This window comes from Sinohyriopsis cumingii, chromosome 10, assembly GCF_028554795.1.
Source record: "Sinohyriopsis cumingii isolate HCF-2022 chromosome 10, ASM2855479v2, whole genome shotgun sequence".
Lineage (NCBI taxonomy): Eukaryota > Metazoa > Mollusca > Bivalvia > Unionida > Unionidae > Sinohyriopsis > Sinohyriopsis cumingii.
Window position 1 is genome coordinate 70,726,375 of NC_142970.1, and position 18,153 is coordinate 70,744,527.

The 18,153-nt window shown below is 35.3% G+C and overlaps 1 protein-coding gene across 4 annotated transcripts in view; it reads left to right on the forward strand.

Annotated features, from left to right (window-relative positions):
* Positions 1-18,153, forward strand: part of LOC149790367 (uncharacterized) — a 54,091-nt gene that overhangs the window by 10,319 nt on the left and 25,619 nt on the right. The window contains exons 3-5 of one of the 4 annotated variants that reach the window (XM_089972412.1): positions 1,804-1,967; positions 2,264-2,418; positions 2,452-2,686. The exons of 1 other annotated variant lie outside the window; for it this stretch is intronic. In XM_089972412.1, the coding sequence (XP_089828538.1) occupies positions 1,804-1,967; positions 2,264-2,418; positions 2,452-2,475 (343 nt within the window). In that variant the 3' untranslated portion in view covers positions 2,476-2,686. Of the gene's footprint in view, positions 1-1,803; positions 1,968-2,263; positions 2,687-18,153 lie in introns of those variants that run through there. 2 more of the 4 variants (XM_089972413.1, XM_089972416.1) reach the window with 2 other exon arrangements.

An 18,153-nucleotide genomic window follows, 5' to 3' on the forward strand; every position in this document is an offset into this window, starting at 1 on the left:
TTCGCTCCATTCGTAATTTTCTTTTGGTTAATGCCACATTAACACTTGTGTGTTCCTTAGTACCTTCCAGACTGGATTATTGTAATTCATTTATATCTGGTTCGTCTCAGTTACTACAAGATAAACTTCTAAAAGTTGAAAATACGGCTGCTTGGATCATCCTTAGAGTACGAAAAACTGCTTGCTCCCGCTTGCTATGTAACCCTCACTGGCTACCCGTTCGATCCAGAATCAAATACAAAATCTATTCCTTATACTACATTTATTTGACTGGTTTCAGTCCAATATACCTCTCTGACCTCACCCGTCTATAACAGCCCATCTAGGAACTTACGCTTCTCTTCCAATACACGTATTCGCATTGTTCCCAGTGTTTAAATGAAGTTAACGTGACAACCTCCTTTTGCATAAAATGGCACAGATACGTGGAACGAATCGCCGATTGATCTTAGAAACAATGACACTGTGATCTCATTAAAGCATGCTAGAAAAACGCACATATGCCTACTATAAGAACAGACTTAAAGACCTCACAATGTTTTCTTCCTTAATTATTGTCAACATGTTTGTGATTTGAAAAGTTATGGTGTTTGCTTTTGTAATATTGTCATTGCATATGTTTTTATGTGCTATCTAATATTGTAAAGCGCTTAGAGCTTCTAGCAACTAGGCTCTGTACTAAGTCCATATTATCATCATTTATTATTATTATTATTATTAATTACGAATCCCCAAACTCAACCTGTTTAACATCAGTCGTCAATTAGTTGCAATGGTAATAAGTTATCGTGTTAACCTCGATTCTAGCCATTGTTTAATTGGTAATAATGCCAGTTGTAAAAGCTGCTATTAAAGCAGTTGCAGTGGTAGTAATCATCATAGTAATAGTAGTTGTAGTTGGAGTAGCAGTAGCAGCAGCTATCAGCTATATTAATCGAAAATCATTTATTGATAGTAGAAATAAATATATTGTTAAACAATTCTAAACTTTTAATTACTAGACTAGATTTTCGTAAATAGTTAGTGATTCTGACTTTATCTAATTACTAGACTATTCTTTCACGTGCAAACAGTAATTGTTACCTGATCATATTACTTGACTAGATTTTCATGTAGTCAGTGATTCTGACTTGACCATATTTCTAGACCAGACTTTCACGTACAGTGATTCCGACTTGACCATAGTATTAGACCAGACTTTCACATTCAACAGTGATTCTGACTTGAACATATTGTTAGATCAAACCTTCACGTATAAACATTGATTCTAACTTGACCGTATTGCAAGACAAGTCTTTCACGTGCAGACAGTTATTCTACCCTAACCATAGTACTAGACCAGACTTTCACGTACAATCAGCGATTCTGTCTTGACCAAATTGATAGGCCAGTCTTTCACATACAACATGATTCTGACTTGACCATATTGTTAAATCAAACCTTCACGTATAAACAATGATTCTGACTTGACCATATTAGTAGATAAGTCTTTCACTTACAGTTATTCTACCCGAACCATATTATTAGACCAGACATTCACGTACAATCAATGATTCTGACTTGACCATATTTCTAGACCAGACTTCCACGTACAATCAGTGATTCTGACTTACCATATTGTTAGACAGGTCTTTCTCGTACAGAGAGTAATTCAAACCTAACCATAGCACTAGAACAGACTTTCACGTACAATCATTGATTCTGACTTGACCATATTGTTAGACCGGATTTTCACGTACAACGACTGGACCAAGTATAGGGCTGGCAATGATCATAATTTCATGAATTCGCATTCTCTGATAGCAACGTTCGGGCTGTTGTTGGTGGAGTGATTGGTTTCCTGATTTTTGTCGGAATCATCATCACAATCATCAGCTGCTTATGCTGTGCATGTTGCCGGTCTACCAGACAGAGTTTCGCCGGTACCGTGTTCCGAACTAATCCCAATCCTACAATGACAACTGTAGGTAAGCTACAAAAATAATGTTTACCATCCAAAGGTGTAAGACTGAAAACTTGAACTAAAAAATATGGGCACGCAGTACAGATCTCTCCAAAGACATATCATGATATCATTTGGTTTTAGAGAGAGAGAGAGAGAGAGAGAGAGAGAGAGAGAGAGAGATTGTTTTCAGGAAACACTTGTCCTAAGAATTAGACAAAGCAATATCAAGTTGAGATTATTTTAAACTCTGAAAATGTGAATATATTCGTGTGAGAATCAATATTTATTATTATTATTATTATTATTATTATTATTTAGCTGTCCAACAACCGGGTTATGTCCAACCATATGTGGTACAGAATGCTGGCTACCAGACCCTGCAGACACAGGCTCCTGTAGGAAATGTTGTTTACGTACAAGGCGATGCGAAAGCCGGATATCCAACTGGTCCTGCCACTTATCAAGCTGCACAGGTACCCCCTCCATATATGTCATAATATTCGCAGGCATCCCCTCCATATATGGCATAATATTCGCAGGCACCCCCTCCATATATGGCATAATATTTGCAATTCAAAACTGAGCATAAAGGCTGAGAATATTTTTTAGAGTTTATATTCCTTGTAACCAAATCGTAGTGCAGAGAATCGTTTCAATTGTTAAATCGTTTGTTTTAAGTTCTTTTCCAGAAAAAAAAAATGATTATTTTCTATATGTAATTAAATATTATATCTTTTCAAACTTACTTATATATCATTAAGTGGTGTAACTGTCATTCTGTTTCACGCACGTACTCCTTGACACACAGTTTCACACACGTACACCTTAAACATAGTTTCACACACGTACTCCATAACACCCGCACAGTTGAGCATACACACTCTTAACACAGTTTCATACATGTACTCCTTAAAACAGACACACACGTAAACACAATTACTTAATACAGTTTCATACATGTATTCCTTAACATTTTAAAGCATACACTGCATATTTTATTATTATTATTATTATTATTGTTGTTGTACATCACACATAAAATGCTTTGAATTTTAAATTTCCTGCATATTTTCAAAATCACTATCGAACTATAGCTAATGACTGGTAGATCTGTAATTATAACCATAAAGGGTCGAATCTGTCTCACATATGAACAGGGAACATATGAAGATATCAAAACAGACCAATTGACTGAGTTTCAGAAATGAATGAGTAGTGATTAAAAAGTGGGTTGTCATAAGTCTGATGTACGTACGTACATGCATACATACATACATACATATATACATGCGGGCATACATACATACATACAGACAGACAGACAGACAGACAGACAGAAGGAAATAGTGGTAAATAGAAAGAAACAAATAACGTCGGAAAAACTATGCATCCAACGAAAGGAAGAGTTATTTGACATCGCAGATTCATTTTTGTAAATTAATATTTACCTTTTTATTTGTACTCATGTTATATGCATTCATGAAAAGTTGTTATGAATCGTATCATTAATGCAAAATTAGCAGCTACAGTAGCAGCAACAACATCACAACATTGAAAAACGAGGAAAGATATTTCAAAAAGCCATAATACATGTATATACCAGAGCATAATGTCGAAAGTAAGTGTCTCTATAGACCAGAGAGTACTGTCGAAAGTAAATGTGTTTATGTACCAGAGAATGCTGTCGAATATATGTGTTTAGATGACGGAGAATACTTCCTAAAGTGTTTTTGTATTTGAGAACAATGTCAAAATTAAGGTTGTTTATATACCAGAGAATAATTTCTGAAGTAGTAATGGGGGTGATTAAAAGGTCTAGGGGGGAATTAGCATTACATCGCAGGTTAACATGTGGGGTCGGTATAGAGCCAAGCGAAATTCAATTAACACCATCTTTTTTAAAATCACCATTTTATGATAAGCCCTGAAACATTAACTATCAAGAGCGAGGATTCGGACTAGTCCATTCTGCTTCGTTTATGTATATTTAAACATCAAAGGCGAACGTATTTTCGGTGTTGGTCTAGTGTAGACTGAATTTCGCCCTTGATGCACAGTACGTTTCTGAGCTAACGAAAATAGATAGCCACAATGTTAACAAACCACCTAAAGAAATCACTTTCGAGACAAGTCATTAAATGTTCTACTGGGAATCCAAGACAGCGTTGCTATGGGAGTGTTCCTCTGCTGATGGGAGAACCGTTGAGTCCCCAACACAGGTATAAAACCAGGTAAGTGTCTGTGACACTCTAACATGAAAATGACTGACTGTCACTTCTGTTGTCTGAACCAATCGTCTTCCCTAGCGCTCCCTATTGTATTTCTCCCATTCACTCAGGTCCTCTCCAGCTTCATTCTTCAATATCGACCGGACAATTTTGCCTACACAATTTTAAGTATGTTTCATGACCCTCTTGAACAACCTCTGTTAGATGAATCTCTTTGACATGACCCAGGATGCGCCGTACATATTCTAGGTAAACTAAATTCTGACTCATTGTGTTTAGGTGGTCAAGACAATTAAGTGTGTGTGTGTGTGTGCGTGTGTGTGTGTGTGTGTGTGTGTGTAATTCGCATTTTTCACATGTCTTCAAAATATTTCATTCACATTGCTATGATGTCTACAGTGTGACAGTTTATAGTGATGTCTAGCAGTGGGGCATCATTATTCGTGGGAAGCATGGATGTGAAGAAAAACATCCCTTAACTTCAATTGCGCAGACATCAACCAAACAATCCTCTTACAAACAAACTTCAAAGATTGACAGACAAAGAATGGAAGAGCATATGAACAGAAAATTTGTCTTTAAGAAAAACGAAATTAATACCATTCTTTCTAAATCAATATATTTTAATAAGTTCCGATAACTGAAACATCAACAATAAAGAGGGAGGATAAGGCCCATTCACTTCCTCTTGATTAACATATATTCAAACATAAAATAACATACGTATACACATGGCTGACATAGTAGAGTGTCATTTGCCATCAATCCACACCATGCTTCTGTGCTAAAAACATACATAGCCATAATGTGAATTAAATCGCAAATAATTCTAAACAATTCCAATACTATATAGTATTCGAATGAATTTGAGCGTCGTTTCGAATGAGTTCCAATATAGAAAAATGCTGTTGTACTAATAGTCTTTAATAGTGCTGATGTGTTAACACTCTGGATATATCACAATGATTTAATCCAAAGTGTCACTAAATGAATTCACGATAATGAAAAAGCTTAAGGTGTAGGGAATATTGTATTCAGTAACAAAACAACACCACTAGCTGTGAATGGTAAATTATGTAAGAGTTGTACATTCTGTTAGGCTTAAAAAAAGTTGTGCCTCTTTGCTACATGTGAGATTATGTTAATTCATATCTAGATCATATTTTGTATTTTTATGAATTTTTTTAAACATGTGGTACACATGGCTGAAACTGTGTTATGACTAGATAACTCTTACACTTGTCTAGTTCCAGCGGAGTTATCTCTCTGAAATGCAATGGAGTACCTGGTTTTGTCCCTGTCAAATTGACAATCTAACATTGTTCTCTATTACAGTGTGTGACGTGCATGCTGAGATAGGAAAGAAAGTATATTCATTTCACAAAACATCAGTATTGAGTTATATGTAAAAACAATTGGTACCGTGATATCTTATAACAGTGGGTCATGAAATATACCGTGTGCCATAAAGCAGCAAAAGTACCATAGGGTCATCTAACAAGTGACCTTTTCCCAGAGTGAATAGGTGTGACAGACCACGGGCATAAAAGTCTTCATGTATAGATACAAGAAATGTTAAAGTCTGATCAGTTGAAAAGTGTTCCTGAATGAAAACAAATATGTGACAAATTATACAAGTGCTTCACACGTTTTATATTATGCCACAATTTCCATGTCATAAATGGATAACCTTTGTTTTGTTTCACTGTATCGTGTGTGTGTGTGTGTGTGTGTGTGTGTGTGTTTTGAAATAAATCTTTTCATGTTCACTTATGGACACTTCCACCATTGACTGGAAATTATTTGCAACCATTATAGAGACAACAATCGTCAAAACTTACCACCTCTCTTGCCTTCTTCAAATACAGAAGAAGGTGCAGCTGTCAGAAAAATGGTGAAAAGGAAAAAGAAAACGCCACTGGGAGAAGGAACTCAAGACTCGGGAGGTCCACCTGCGACGCCGAGACGACGAAAGGCTGCAACAGCGAGCAAAAACACTACTGAAGGGACTGAAACTACACCCCCCAAAAAGAAGAAAGAAAAATCCCGAGAAAAGCTGAGGAAAAAGAGGGCGACCATCATCATCCCGAATTGCAGAAAGCTAAGGAGAGGTAAATAAATCATATTGAAACTTGTAGTTTTTTTTAATTAAGGCGTTTTGAAACAGGACAAAATGGACTATTCCCAGTTTTCGAATTACCAATGAAAAGTACGTTTTCGCGCTATCATTGTTTTATAGTAAAACAAAAGTACGTTTTCGCGCGATCATTGTTTTATAGTAAAACTCAAATACTTTCATACCTTTTGATCGTTTCTGAGTCATCTAGCCTTAAATCGACTTACCATAATACTCGTTCACGTTCTCTGTTCATGTGTTCATATTCTCATTTAATCGATTGAATTGTACTAAAGACTGCCACATTTACATAATTTGTGAACGTTGAAAGGTTCAATTTAGAAAAAGAAAGATTTCCATTCAGATATGATTATGTTACCATAAGCACATAACACTTTTAACATGCATTCTGGTATTGTATTCACGTATTTCTTACAGCACGCAATCTGGTATTGTATTCACGTATCTCATACAACATGCATTCTGGTATTGCATTCACGTATCTCATACAACATGCATTCTGGTATTGTATTCAAGTATCTCATACAAAAGGCATTCTGGTACGGTATTCACGTATCTCATTTAATACGCATTCTGGTACGGTATTCACGTATCTCATACAACACGCATTCTGGTACGGTATTCGTGTATCTCATACACATGCATTCTGGTATTGTATTCACGTATCTCATACAACATGCATTCTGGTATTGCATTCACGTATCCCATTCAACATGCATTCTGGTATTATATTCACGTATCTCATACAACACGCATTCTGGTATGGTATTCACGTACCTCACACAACACGCGTTCTGGTACGGTATTCACGTATCTCATACAATATGCATTCTGGTATTGTATTCACGTATCTCATACAACATGCATTCTGGTATTGTATTCACGTATCTCATACAACACGCATCCTGGTACGTATTTACATATTTCATACAACACTCATTCTGGTATTATATTTACGTATCTCATACAACACGCATTCTGGTACGGTATTCATGTATCTCATACAACACTCATTCTAGTATTGCATTTACATATCTCATATAACACGCATTCTGGTACGGTATTTACGTATCTCATACAACATGCATTCTGGTACTTTATTTACGTATCTCATACAACACGCATTCTGGTACGGTATTGACGTATCTCATACAACACGCATTCTGGTACGGTATTCACGTATCTTATACAACACGCGTTCTGGTACGGTACTCGCGTATCTCACAATACGCACTCTGGTACTGTATTGACGTATCTCATACAACATGCATTCTGGTATGGGATTCACGTATTTCATACAACACGCATTCTGGTACGGTATTCACGTATCTTATCCAACACGCATTCTGTTATTGTAGTCACGTATCTCATACAACATGCATTCTGATATTGTATTCACGTATCTCATACAACACGCATTCTGGTACGTATTTACGATCTCATACAACACTCATTCTGGTATTGTATTCACGTATCTCATACACCACGCAATCTGGTACGGTATTTACGTATCTCATACAACACTCATTCTGGTATTGTATTTACGTATCTCATACAACAGGTTTTCTGGTACGGTATTCATGTATCTCATACAACACTCATTCTGGTATTGTATTTACGTATCTCATACAACACTCATTATGGTATGGTATTCGCGTATCTCATACAACACGCATTCTGGTACGTATGGATATATCTCATACAACACACATTCTGGTACGGTATTCGTGTATCTCATACAACACGCATTCTGGTACGGTATTGACGTATCTCATACAACACGTAGACTTTGGTAGGATAATGAGCATTATATGTAACGAGAAGCTTCAGCAGGGTGATATGTTTGACTTAATATGGACTGACTCGTATCTCTAATGTTCTAATGGCTTCATAAGAAAACATTAATGTTATGAACGTTAAAGAAACAATCAAACTTACCCATCCATAGCCATCTAAGTTGCCCCTCATCCCGGATAATTATTCTCCGGATATATTTCTCACTCATTTGCCTTTTTGATAAAATCATGTAACTGTAGCTCAAAATGGCATTTGTTTCATATCTCGGGTTAAGCTTTTTAAATCGGATTTCATGATGTGTTCTGGTTTTCTTGCCGTTAATCGTTTTCGTTCTCGTTCAAAATATTTGACCCTATTCGTCTTTGTTTCAGTGTTTGTAATTCTGTCAGTTTCGATCATGGTTAATAACGATTTTATCTATGAAAAATCCGTACTTTTTGTGTGTGCAATTTTCGACCTTGGGAAAGCTGGTTTTATTCCGGTAAGACTAAAATACTGTTCTTGCAGTTGTTTTGCAAAAACAGTAGAATTAGTCATTTGCTAGTATATGATATACGTTCTCTAATAGAATATATCTTTCTTCTGATTAGAAAAAATAGTATACAATAATTATGCCGACGGCAAAAAATACATGCAGATAGAAAAGGATCGTATCGTAATTACTTCACTATATATTTAGGAAACTAAAATTCATCATTGACATCCCTCTTAATCTCTAACATTTAGTTTCGCATTTATCGATTCGTTAGTTTCGCATTTATCGATTCATCAGCGGGTGCGTTCATGCACAATGGGAAGAAAATACTCCGAAATAATCCAAGAATTCAAATGGAAAAACTAAAATATAACAATTGACCAATATTTAAAAAATATCCAATGTCAATCAGCCTGGTCGTGCAACTTCCTTTAGCTATTTTAGTGTCAGATTACAGTATGGTGGCTCTGTGAGTCTTGTATAAATTTATGTCATTGGCAAGAATTTGTTGTCTCTTATTCACAGAAGCGTCTGATTCAACAATGGAAGGTTTATTAATGGGTAGCAAAGATTTGTTGACCGCCATTTCTTGAGGGATGGTATCCCAGCCCTTCATGCCCCTACTTTTTTCTCGTGTGTCCGGATTATTAGTACTCATTTCTTTAAAAATAAAATATACGTACTTCAAAAATGAGCTTAACCACTTAAAATGAAACACTTGCCAATTTTGTGCCTGTTTTTCTTTGCCTTCTTCTCTTCATTGTAACAAAACAATTGCTACAGTTGTTCTAAGTTAAACGACAATTTGTCTATCCACGACAGATGCCATATCATCCTCGAGAAATATATCAAATATCTTGGACAAACAATCCGTCATGCGAACTCAGAAAAATGTAACACTTTTACCCGCTTATTGTACATGTACTCTAAGCCCCAGCCACCGCTCCGGTAGTCTAGTGGTTAGAGCCTAGTAATACTAAAGACTTATAAAAAATGGTACTAACAGCTGCCTCGACAGGAGTTAGTGATTAAGAAGTTGGTGTAAGAACTCGTCGGCCTTGTGTCAGGATAATGCGACCGCGTGGGACATGCTACATGTCTATGACATAATGCCCCAGTGTTAGACATCACTATAAACTGCCACACTGCAGACATCGTAATGATATGATTGAAAAATTGTTTTAAAAGATACACACACATACCATCCCCACACCCACCTACCCACCCACACAGAGCCCCAGCCATCTGCAAAAGACGTTTTTGAGGGAAAACAACAATAAATAAAAGCAATACTTATCCTACATGTATACTAAATTCCAATCTCAATCCCTTTTCCCATAGAAGATTGTCAGACACGTAATTCAAGTTCGCGGTTTTCATACCATGACATAATTCTTAGTATTTTATTCAGATAGGCACTGAGCTTCTTTGCGTGATATTGCCGATGCATGGTCATCTTCCTCCAGCTCTATGGCCAGGTAGCCACACCGTATGATGTAAACCTACCGTATAAAACTGGACAGCGGGCCACAGGTTGCACATAGCTGATATAATAAAATAATGTGTTAAAAAGTGATGTCAAAACGGGCCAACTAATCATTCCTCGTAAGACTGAACAAACAGTTTAATTTGCTTGTTTCTTTGCTGGTTGCCTTTTTACCTTTGTTGTTGTTGTTTGTTTATTTGTTTTGAAATATATATCAGGCTGCGGAATGTATTTTCTCAAATAAAGGGCTGTAATGCCTTTCTTAAGGGCTATATGTTAATATATCTGTATTTTCTACTTGATCTTGTCCAAAATCAAGGGTATCTGACCAGGGACAATTATTTTGTAAACAACATAATACAAAACTAATATGTGGATGAAATATTCAGATCATTATTAATGTAAACGTGTTTTACCTGATTTTGAATTAAAAGATAGTCTTTTAAATTCTGATTTTAGAATCTTATGGAATGGAAAATTCCATTTATTGATTGAGTATTTTTAGAAAATGGTAATTGTGACATAGAGTAAGTAGATGGCTATAATCTTGTTTATCTTAGATTATTTTAATATTTCTTGCTATTCTTTAATATAATGTATCGGAAAGTTTAATTGTTTGAAGAACTTATATTTATTTATAATTATATTATTGATTATAGTAAATGCAACGTTCGCTACCAACTTCATACTCAGTAATAGTTAATTTAGAAATAAAATACTCTTTAAATAATAGAGTTTAATATGTTGACTTTTTAGAATAAATTCAGTAAAATATATTTCAATTACGGTATTAGTCTGAAATATTGAATTTTAGATTCTTTTGCTATCGTGAATTTATTTATTCGACATTTAATTATCTGTATTACATTCTAAACGGCAGATATTATACAAGTATGATGTTGGTAAATGAAAGAATATCGTAGTTTTATATGTATTTCTTATATCCGAAAATTGAACTTTTTGTAGTTGATATTGAAATGTAAGTTTATATGTTGAGTATTTCAATAAAGTTTAGCTGGCCAGAAGCTCAACAGGCTTTGTCTTTGCAGCTCGACCCCGAGTACTCTCTCATGCCAAGATTCCCCAACATGTAGCTGTATTTACAACAACATCAAGTGACACCTCTTTCAAGAGGATTGAGCTTCCTTTCTTTTCCCTCTCTCTCTGTCGGGTTTGAGAAACAGATTGACTTAGAGTTTACGAAGCAAATATCTTCGTAAAAAAGCTATGTTAAAATTCAAAAACGACACACGCACCACAATTCAGGCCACTGGAACATTAGCACATTATATAGCACAGGCACATCAACACATTTAGTTTTAGAATTTAATTGGAATACCACTGGAATTCAGTTGGAACTTCGTAGATTTGTATGTGTGTATGTGTGTGTGATTTGGATTTTTAACGTAACTTTAACAATTTGTCACTCATATCGCTACGATGTCTGCAGTGTGACAGCTTAAAGTGATGTCTAGCACTGGGGCATCATGCCGCAGACATGTAGCATGATGTCCCACCCAGTCACATTATCATATCATGACATAAGGCCGACCAGTCCTAACACTAACCTCTTAATGCTGAGCACCAAGCCAGGCTGCTGTTAGTACCATTTTTGTAAGTCTTTGGTATGACTCGGCCGGGGATCGAACCCACGACCTCTCGCATCCGAGGCGGACGCTCTAACCACTAGGCCACCGGAGCGGTTCGTAGATTTGTACTTCTAATAGAACTTCTATGGCTAGTTGTGGTTTACTTTACAATATTTTAAGTTCTTTTAAAATTTTCACTTTGAATTATGTGTTGAATTGTACAAAATTTGTTGGGTTTCGTTCTTTTTCTTTTATACTTAGATTAAGATCATAGTGTCGTAACAGTGTATATTTATTTTTAGGTCAAAGGTGTTTTAGTGAATAATGAAAGAATTTGAACATTGAATTTGTAAATTGATTATCTTTGGACTAACTTCTGACTGCCTTTGATAGCAATATCTTAGGTGGCCCCAAAGTTTTAATAATACCGTAATGGTAAATCTTAAGTTGGCTCAATATTATCATCACGTTTTAACATGAAAGCGTTTGCATAAACTCCTGATCTGATCAATATCATTTCAACAATACAAGTCTGGCAAAATTTATTAAACTCGGATATTACTTTTTTTAAAGTAATGATTGTTAAGTATAGTACAACTAAATGTCAGTACAAGAGCCGAATGTGTATCTGTCTTCGATAATGCATTGCACAGTGTACGTACATACAGATTCTAATTTGAAGTTGTCAACAGTGCACTGTACGGTGTACGTGCACACATATTTTAATTTGAAGTTCTCAATAGTGCACAATAGTGTACGTGCACACATATTTAATTCTCAATAGTGCATTGTAAAGTGTACCTGCACACAGATTTTACTTTGATTTTCTCAATGGTGCGTTGTATAGTGTACGTGCACAGAGATTTTTATTTGAAGTTCTCAACAGTGCATTGTATAGTGTACGTGCAAACAGATTTTAATTGAAGACATGTTTCCCAAAACCATTAATAAAAAACTGAAATAATGGCAGAGAATAAATTTTGATTCTACCATGTATTTAAATTTTACCAGCAAAATCAAGTAAGATTATGCATTATGATACTTCCTCCCTTCCTTGCCGTTCATTCTTTAATTTTCCTCTCTGGAAATTGCATATTCCTACCTTTCGTCCCGTTTCTGTTTCCTTTCTTAAAGCCAAAATCACAATTTTTGTTGTTACTTTTCTTTCTGTTGTTAGATTCTTTATTTATTTGCTTTTTAAACTGGATTTCCATATTTTATGTTCTTTTATTTTGATCTTTTTTACTTCTTACACACTCCCTATTTATATTAACTATAATCGAAAAAGGCAACTTAACTTATATATTATTCCCTTCATAAATTTAATACAATCTAAGAGGTAAATTAGATGTGTTATTCTTTGTTTATTATATATATATATATATATATATATATATATATATATATATATATATATATATATATATATATTGCATGCAAATATTTAGCATAATTGTAAATCAAGGCAACAAAAGAAACACCTCATTCAAAAAGGAATATACTGGAATTTAAAATAATATAATAAATACATTTTGTAAATATCGTATGATACAATGTCAAAAAATGGAGATATTTATTGGACGACCGCATTGATCGTTATTGGCAAGTGTTGCCTTCTTGGAGTCCGTCTAGAGCAAAGTTCTTTCCTCCCTACATGCTATATTAGAATGTACATAGCGTTGTGCGGCCCGAATTTGCACAGTGGTGTGCCGCCTGAAGACCTAAAAATTGTTTTTCAAACAATCTTGGTCATGTACAGTACGATAAACACCAGTAGTAATTACTTCCCTTGGCTCAAGTTACATCTGAATGTTGACGGTAATAAATTATTTTCTTCAGGTCATAAACGGAATTTAAATAAAGCTAAAAGACTGAGAAAATGGTTTGAGTAAAATTCGCTTTAACTAGATCGTACAGTGTGTTACTATAATGCATTTAGAGTAAAACAAGCCGATCTAAGTTTTTTTTTCTGGTATTTTTTAACTTAGGTACTGTATTTTAAGTGAAGTATTTGTAATGACTTTCCGAGATTGTGTTTCTCTGTTTATCCATGCAGTGTACGGTGTTTATTTGTTTTAGATAGAATAATACCATAAATAGTATATAAATTTTGCAGGGTTGCATTTTGTTTTACTCAACATATTGTTTTAGTTTCTTTATCCCACAAGCTTTGGGAACATTACGTACTCCCCTCCTTGGTTTGGGTTGGCCTTGGGCCTGGTTTCCATTTTCCCTTGTCTTGGAGCTTTGGTCTGTACTCACACACTTCCGAGATACGGTAGGGTCGGTCAGAATTTAGGTATCACGGTACCGATTGTTTTTCCATAGACCCTAATGCTAATGTTTGGGGAAATAAATATATTTTCTATCCTACTTTAGCGTGCATGTCACACACATTTCTAGAGAGCAGTGTTAGATTGTCAATTTGACAATGACAGAACCAGGTACTCCATTGCGTTTAAGAGAGATAACTCTACTGGAACTAGACATGGGTAAGAGTTATCTAGTCACATCAGGCACATTTTCATAAAAAATACAAAATATGATCTAGATAGAAATTAACATAAACTCCCCTGTTGCCAAGAGACTCAACTTTTTTGCAAGCCTAACAGAAAATACAACTCTTACATAATGCACTAATCACATCTAGTGTTGTTCTTTATTTCCACCTGGACTTGCGCCATTGGTACCGTTATACCAGAAGAAGTAAACTCCTGAATGGGGTATTATTCACATGGGATCGTCACAAATACACTGAAAAGAAATGACAAATAGGTGGGGTTTACAAGCCAAGATCATTTGAGTCCTCCTGCAACGTTTAGAGAATGACCCACTGAATATCATTTAGAGTTACCTCCTGTGAATATATTCTTCTTGTCTTGCTTAAAAATGGACAATCCCATAACCACAAATACAGTATGTCACATGGTTTGAGGCTCGTTAGTACATCGACTTGTACCTGTTATACTGATGTACATGTACTTCGCGAATATATTGCAATGTGTATTATCAGTAACATTCAAAAATCCCTCTCGCTCTATAAGAGGTGGAGAGTAAAAATTATTTTGTTTAAAAAGTTTTTAAAAAAATCCTATCTGTCCTGAAAGAATGCATGCTCAGTCTGTTGTATTGTGTTAAGAGTATTTGAAATAATACTATCTGATTTAATATATATTTATTTCAATTTAATTGTTTGTCAGTTTTAAACATTTTTATTTTTCATTACATGATATTGTAATGTAAATTTATTCACTCTGAGATGATACTTATTTTTAAGAAAATAGTTTGACCTTGACTGTTCGTTTTGTAAACAACCAAGTGTTGATCTAGATCCTGATCTTGATTCAAAATAAGTAGCAATCACGTAAACAAGTTCTATTTTTATTTTAAAATCATTAGTTGTTGTCGAGGTCATAATGGGACTATGTGTTTAAGATGTAAACAATTTTTGTTTTATTTCTTAGAGTAAAACGATTGGTTTTCGTCAGAGCCACACTGGGTGTACGTGATCTTTAACAAGTACCTAATTTCTAACGGGTTTGGAACATGATCACGTCACGTGAGCCCCCTTTTTGTATTTTAGAAGACGATATAACCTTTGTTTTGGAGAGTTATTCTCAGTAGAAGCTGGGCTTTTTCTTACACTGGAAGTTGTATTTTGTGCTGTTTGGAGTTACATATATTTCCAATAACTTGGATTCAAAAGGTTTAATTCTGTTATTCTCCTGGCAAATACATGTGTTCATATGAAATTCCTGAGCAAAGACAGTTCTTATAAAAATTTATTTAGGTTTTTAAAACTAAAGTGATAATTCGTTTTTCTACGAGGAACTGTATACTTCAATACTACAGATTACAGAATATCTCATCATCTATCATCTTGGATTTTTCGTCGGGATTAGAACTTGGTATCAGTAAAACATTTTGTTATTAGGACTTTTAAAAAAATATTCGTGAATTATTCTCGGATTATTTTGGATTTGATTGTTAAAACCGTAAGTTCATATTTTTTCTCCATTTAACCAGAATTTTCCAGGGAAATACATTCTTCTGTCTGTTTTAAAGCTTGTTGTTTTCACTCTTTCTTGTGTTACTCTTTATTCGAGCCTAAACACGTGTCATAAGAATTGTGACTATCAAGAAAGAGATTACAACGTAATCTTGAAGAAATCCCTGTGAAGGTTAACACCATGTCCAAGGTCAAGGTTGAGTGTGTATGCCACAGAATAGGCGCTTATTGTTTAAACCTGAATATTCAATTACGTTACTCCTAATGCAATGACACTTGAAAACATTATTGTAACAAAGAAATCACCAGGTGAAGGTTTACTGCCTTGAGTATGTCACGTGTCGTTTATGTTTTCGTTGACGATTTCAACTGTGTTGGGCGCCGATAGAGGAATACAAATTGATTGGAGATATTTTAAAACTAGCAAACAACTTTTCTTCTTATAACATTGTTTACAGAAATGGATATAAATAATATTACTAGGAGTCTAATATTAGTTGAGGTTTTCCAGCTCTCACTACCGCCACTCTTGGCACTTTACAAAAGTGACATTTAAAAATAAATAATTTCACCAGACAGCCTGACTGGATGAACCATTATTGAATAATATCACCATTGGGACGGACATAAAGGCTAATTGTTAGCTAATAGAGATGTGCGACACAGTGGCGTCACTAGGGAGTGTGGGGGTGCGGATCGAACTAAGTGACACCGTCAGAGGGGGTGACATCGAAATGAATGTCTATAAAATGTTTGAATTTCTGTGCAGGAAGGGGGTCCATGGGGGTGACACAATGAGTTACCGCACATGATTGTCTCTAAAGGTTTTGAATTTATTTGCAGGAAGGATGTCCTTGGGGGGTGACAACATGAGTTACCGCACATGACTGTCTATAAAACTTTCGAATGTCTGTGCAGGAAAGAGGTCAGTGGGAGTGGCACCATGAGTTACCGCACTGTGTGACACCAAACCTACTGACGCCTCTGGTTCGACATATCGAAGACATGTCACGTACCGACAAAGGATCATGTTCTGGTGAACATTCAGACTTTCCAATTCATTTATTTGTATTTTGCAATAGCATTTGAACATGTACGTGTGACATGGCAAACAGATTGAGTTTTGACCTCTGAAATTTGCAAGAATCTCGGGGCATACAATTTTTGTTTTCTCCACTGAGTAATCAAAAAAGTCCAATTCTCTGACAGATCCATTCTTCCTTATTTATTCTTATAATGTACATGTTTACGAGATCCGAAAGGGTTACGACGTATCTAACTAAAATATTATCTATTTTTTCCACAGGAAAAAAGTACATTAAAAACCCACTGCCTTCGTTTTTTAATTAAATTTTATAATTCTACCGATCTAACTAAAGTTTGGAAGAAAAGGAACCATTTGTTGTTTTGTTTTATTAAAACCATCCTGACATTCAACCTTCCTTCTTATGATCAAGATGTTGGGTTAAAGAACTTTAAAATATTCAGCTCAGAATTAAGAGGCGCCACCTTTTAATTCAGTTACTGAAGTCGCTCGTAAATTGCGTTTTCTTTTTCGTCTTCTTAGGTGTGCTCCCAAATTATTGACATAATGCATTCCACAGATTCCGCTAATGAATAATCTACTACCAAGAACATTCGCACTTTTTTTCACGTAACGGCGGCATTGGGACTTTAAAAGGTCAGTGGATTCCTCCTCCGTTGTGGCACCTATTTATGCAGACTGTAGACATTACGGATCATATTCCCGTTTAGACCAGACTGCCAAAAATGATTACACTGCTATTATGCATTTACATATAACATGCGTATAGTCAACGTTATTTTATATTAACATGGCTTTTTGTTCTGAAACATTGTTTAAATCATTTCAATATTTTCCTTAGTACGGTTAATTACCTTTGACACCTAGTTTCCTTTTCATGTTAAATACTTTCATTATTTTATTTTCTTTATCACTGTGTTGTATTTCAAAATCCGACAGAATCTTCAGTAATATCAGTTTATTGAAATTTTAAAAGTCGTGAATAGTCAGACAAAAGCCGCGCATATATTTTATAGGTTAATAAAAACCAGATTTTTTTACTATGTATAATTAAGAATTAAATCAGATGTTCAGAACATAAACGACTACAGCTCTTGTTTGAATGTGTCGGCGTGGGAAGCATACCTTACACTTCGTTTTGTTACGAATTCTATAACATCATTCCTTATATTCATCAATGATCACGAATTTTCCGAGAGAGAGATCACCTCTGTCTGCGTGGGTTCGAGTCTCGGATTCAGCCAATGTGGGTATGTGATAAAGCTTGCCAGTAGCTTCTCGTGGGTCGGTGGTTCTTTCTGGGGTTTTCCCGGGTTCTTCCTCCACCATTAATACTGGCCGCCATGTATAACCTATCGTGTGCTGAAAAATGGCGTTAAACCCTACAACATCAAAAACAACAACAACGAGAGAGAGAGAGATCGATCAATGATCACGAAATT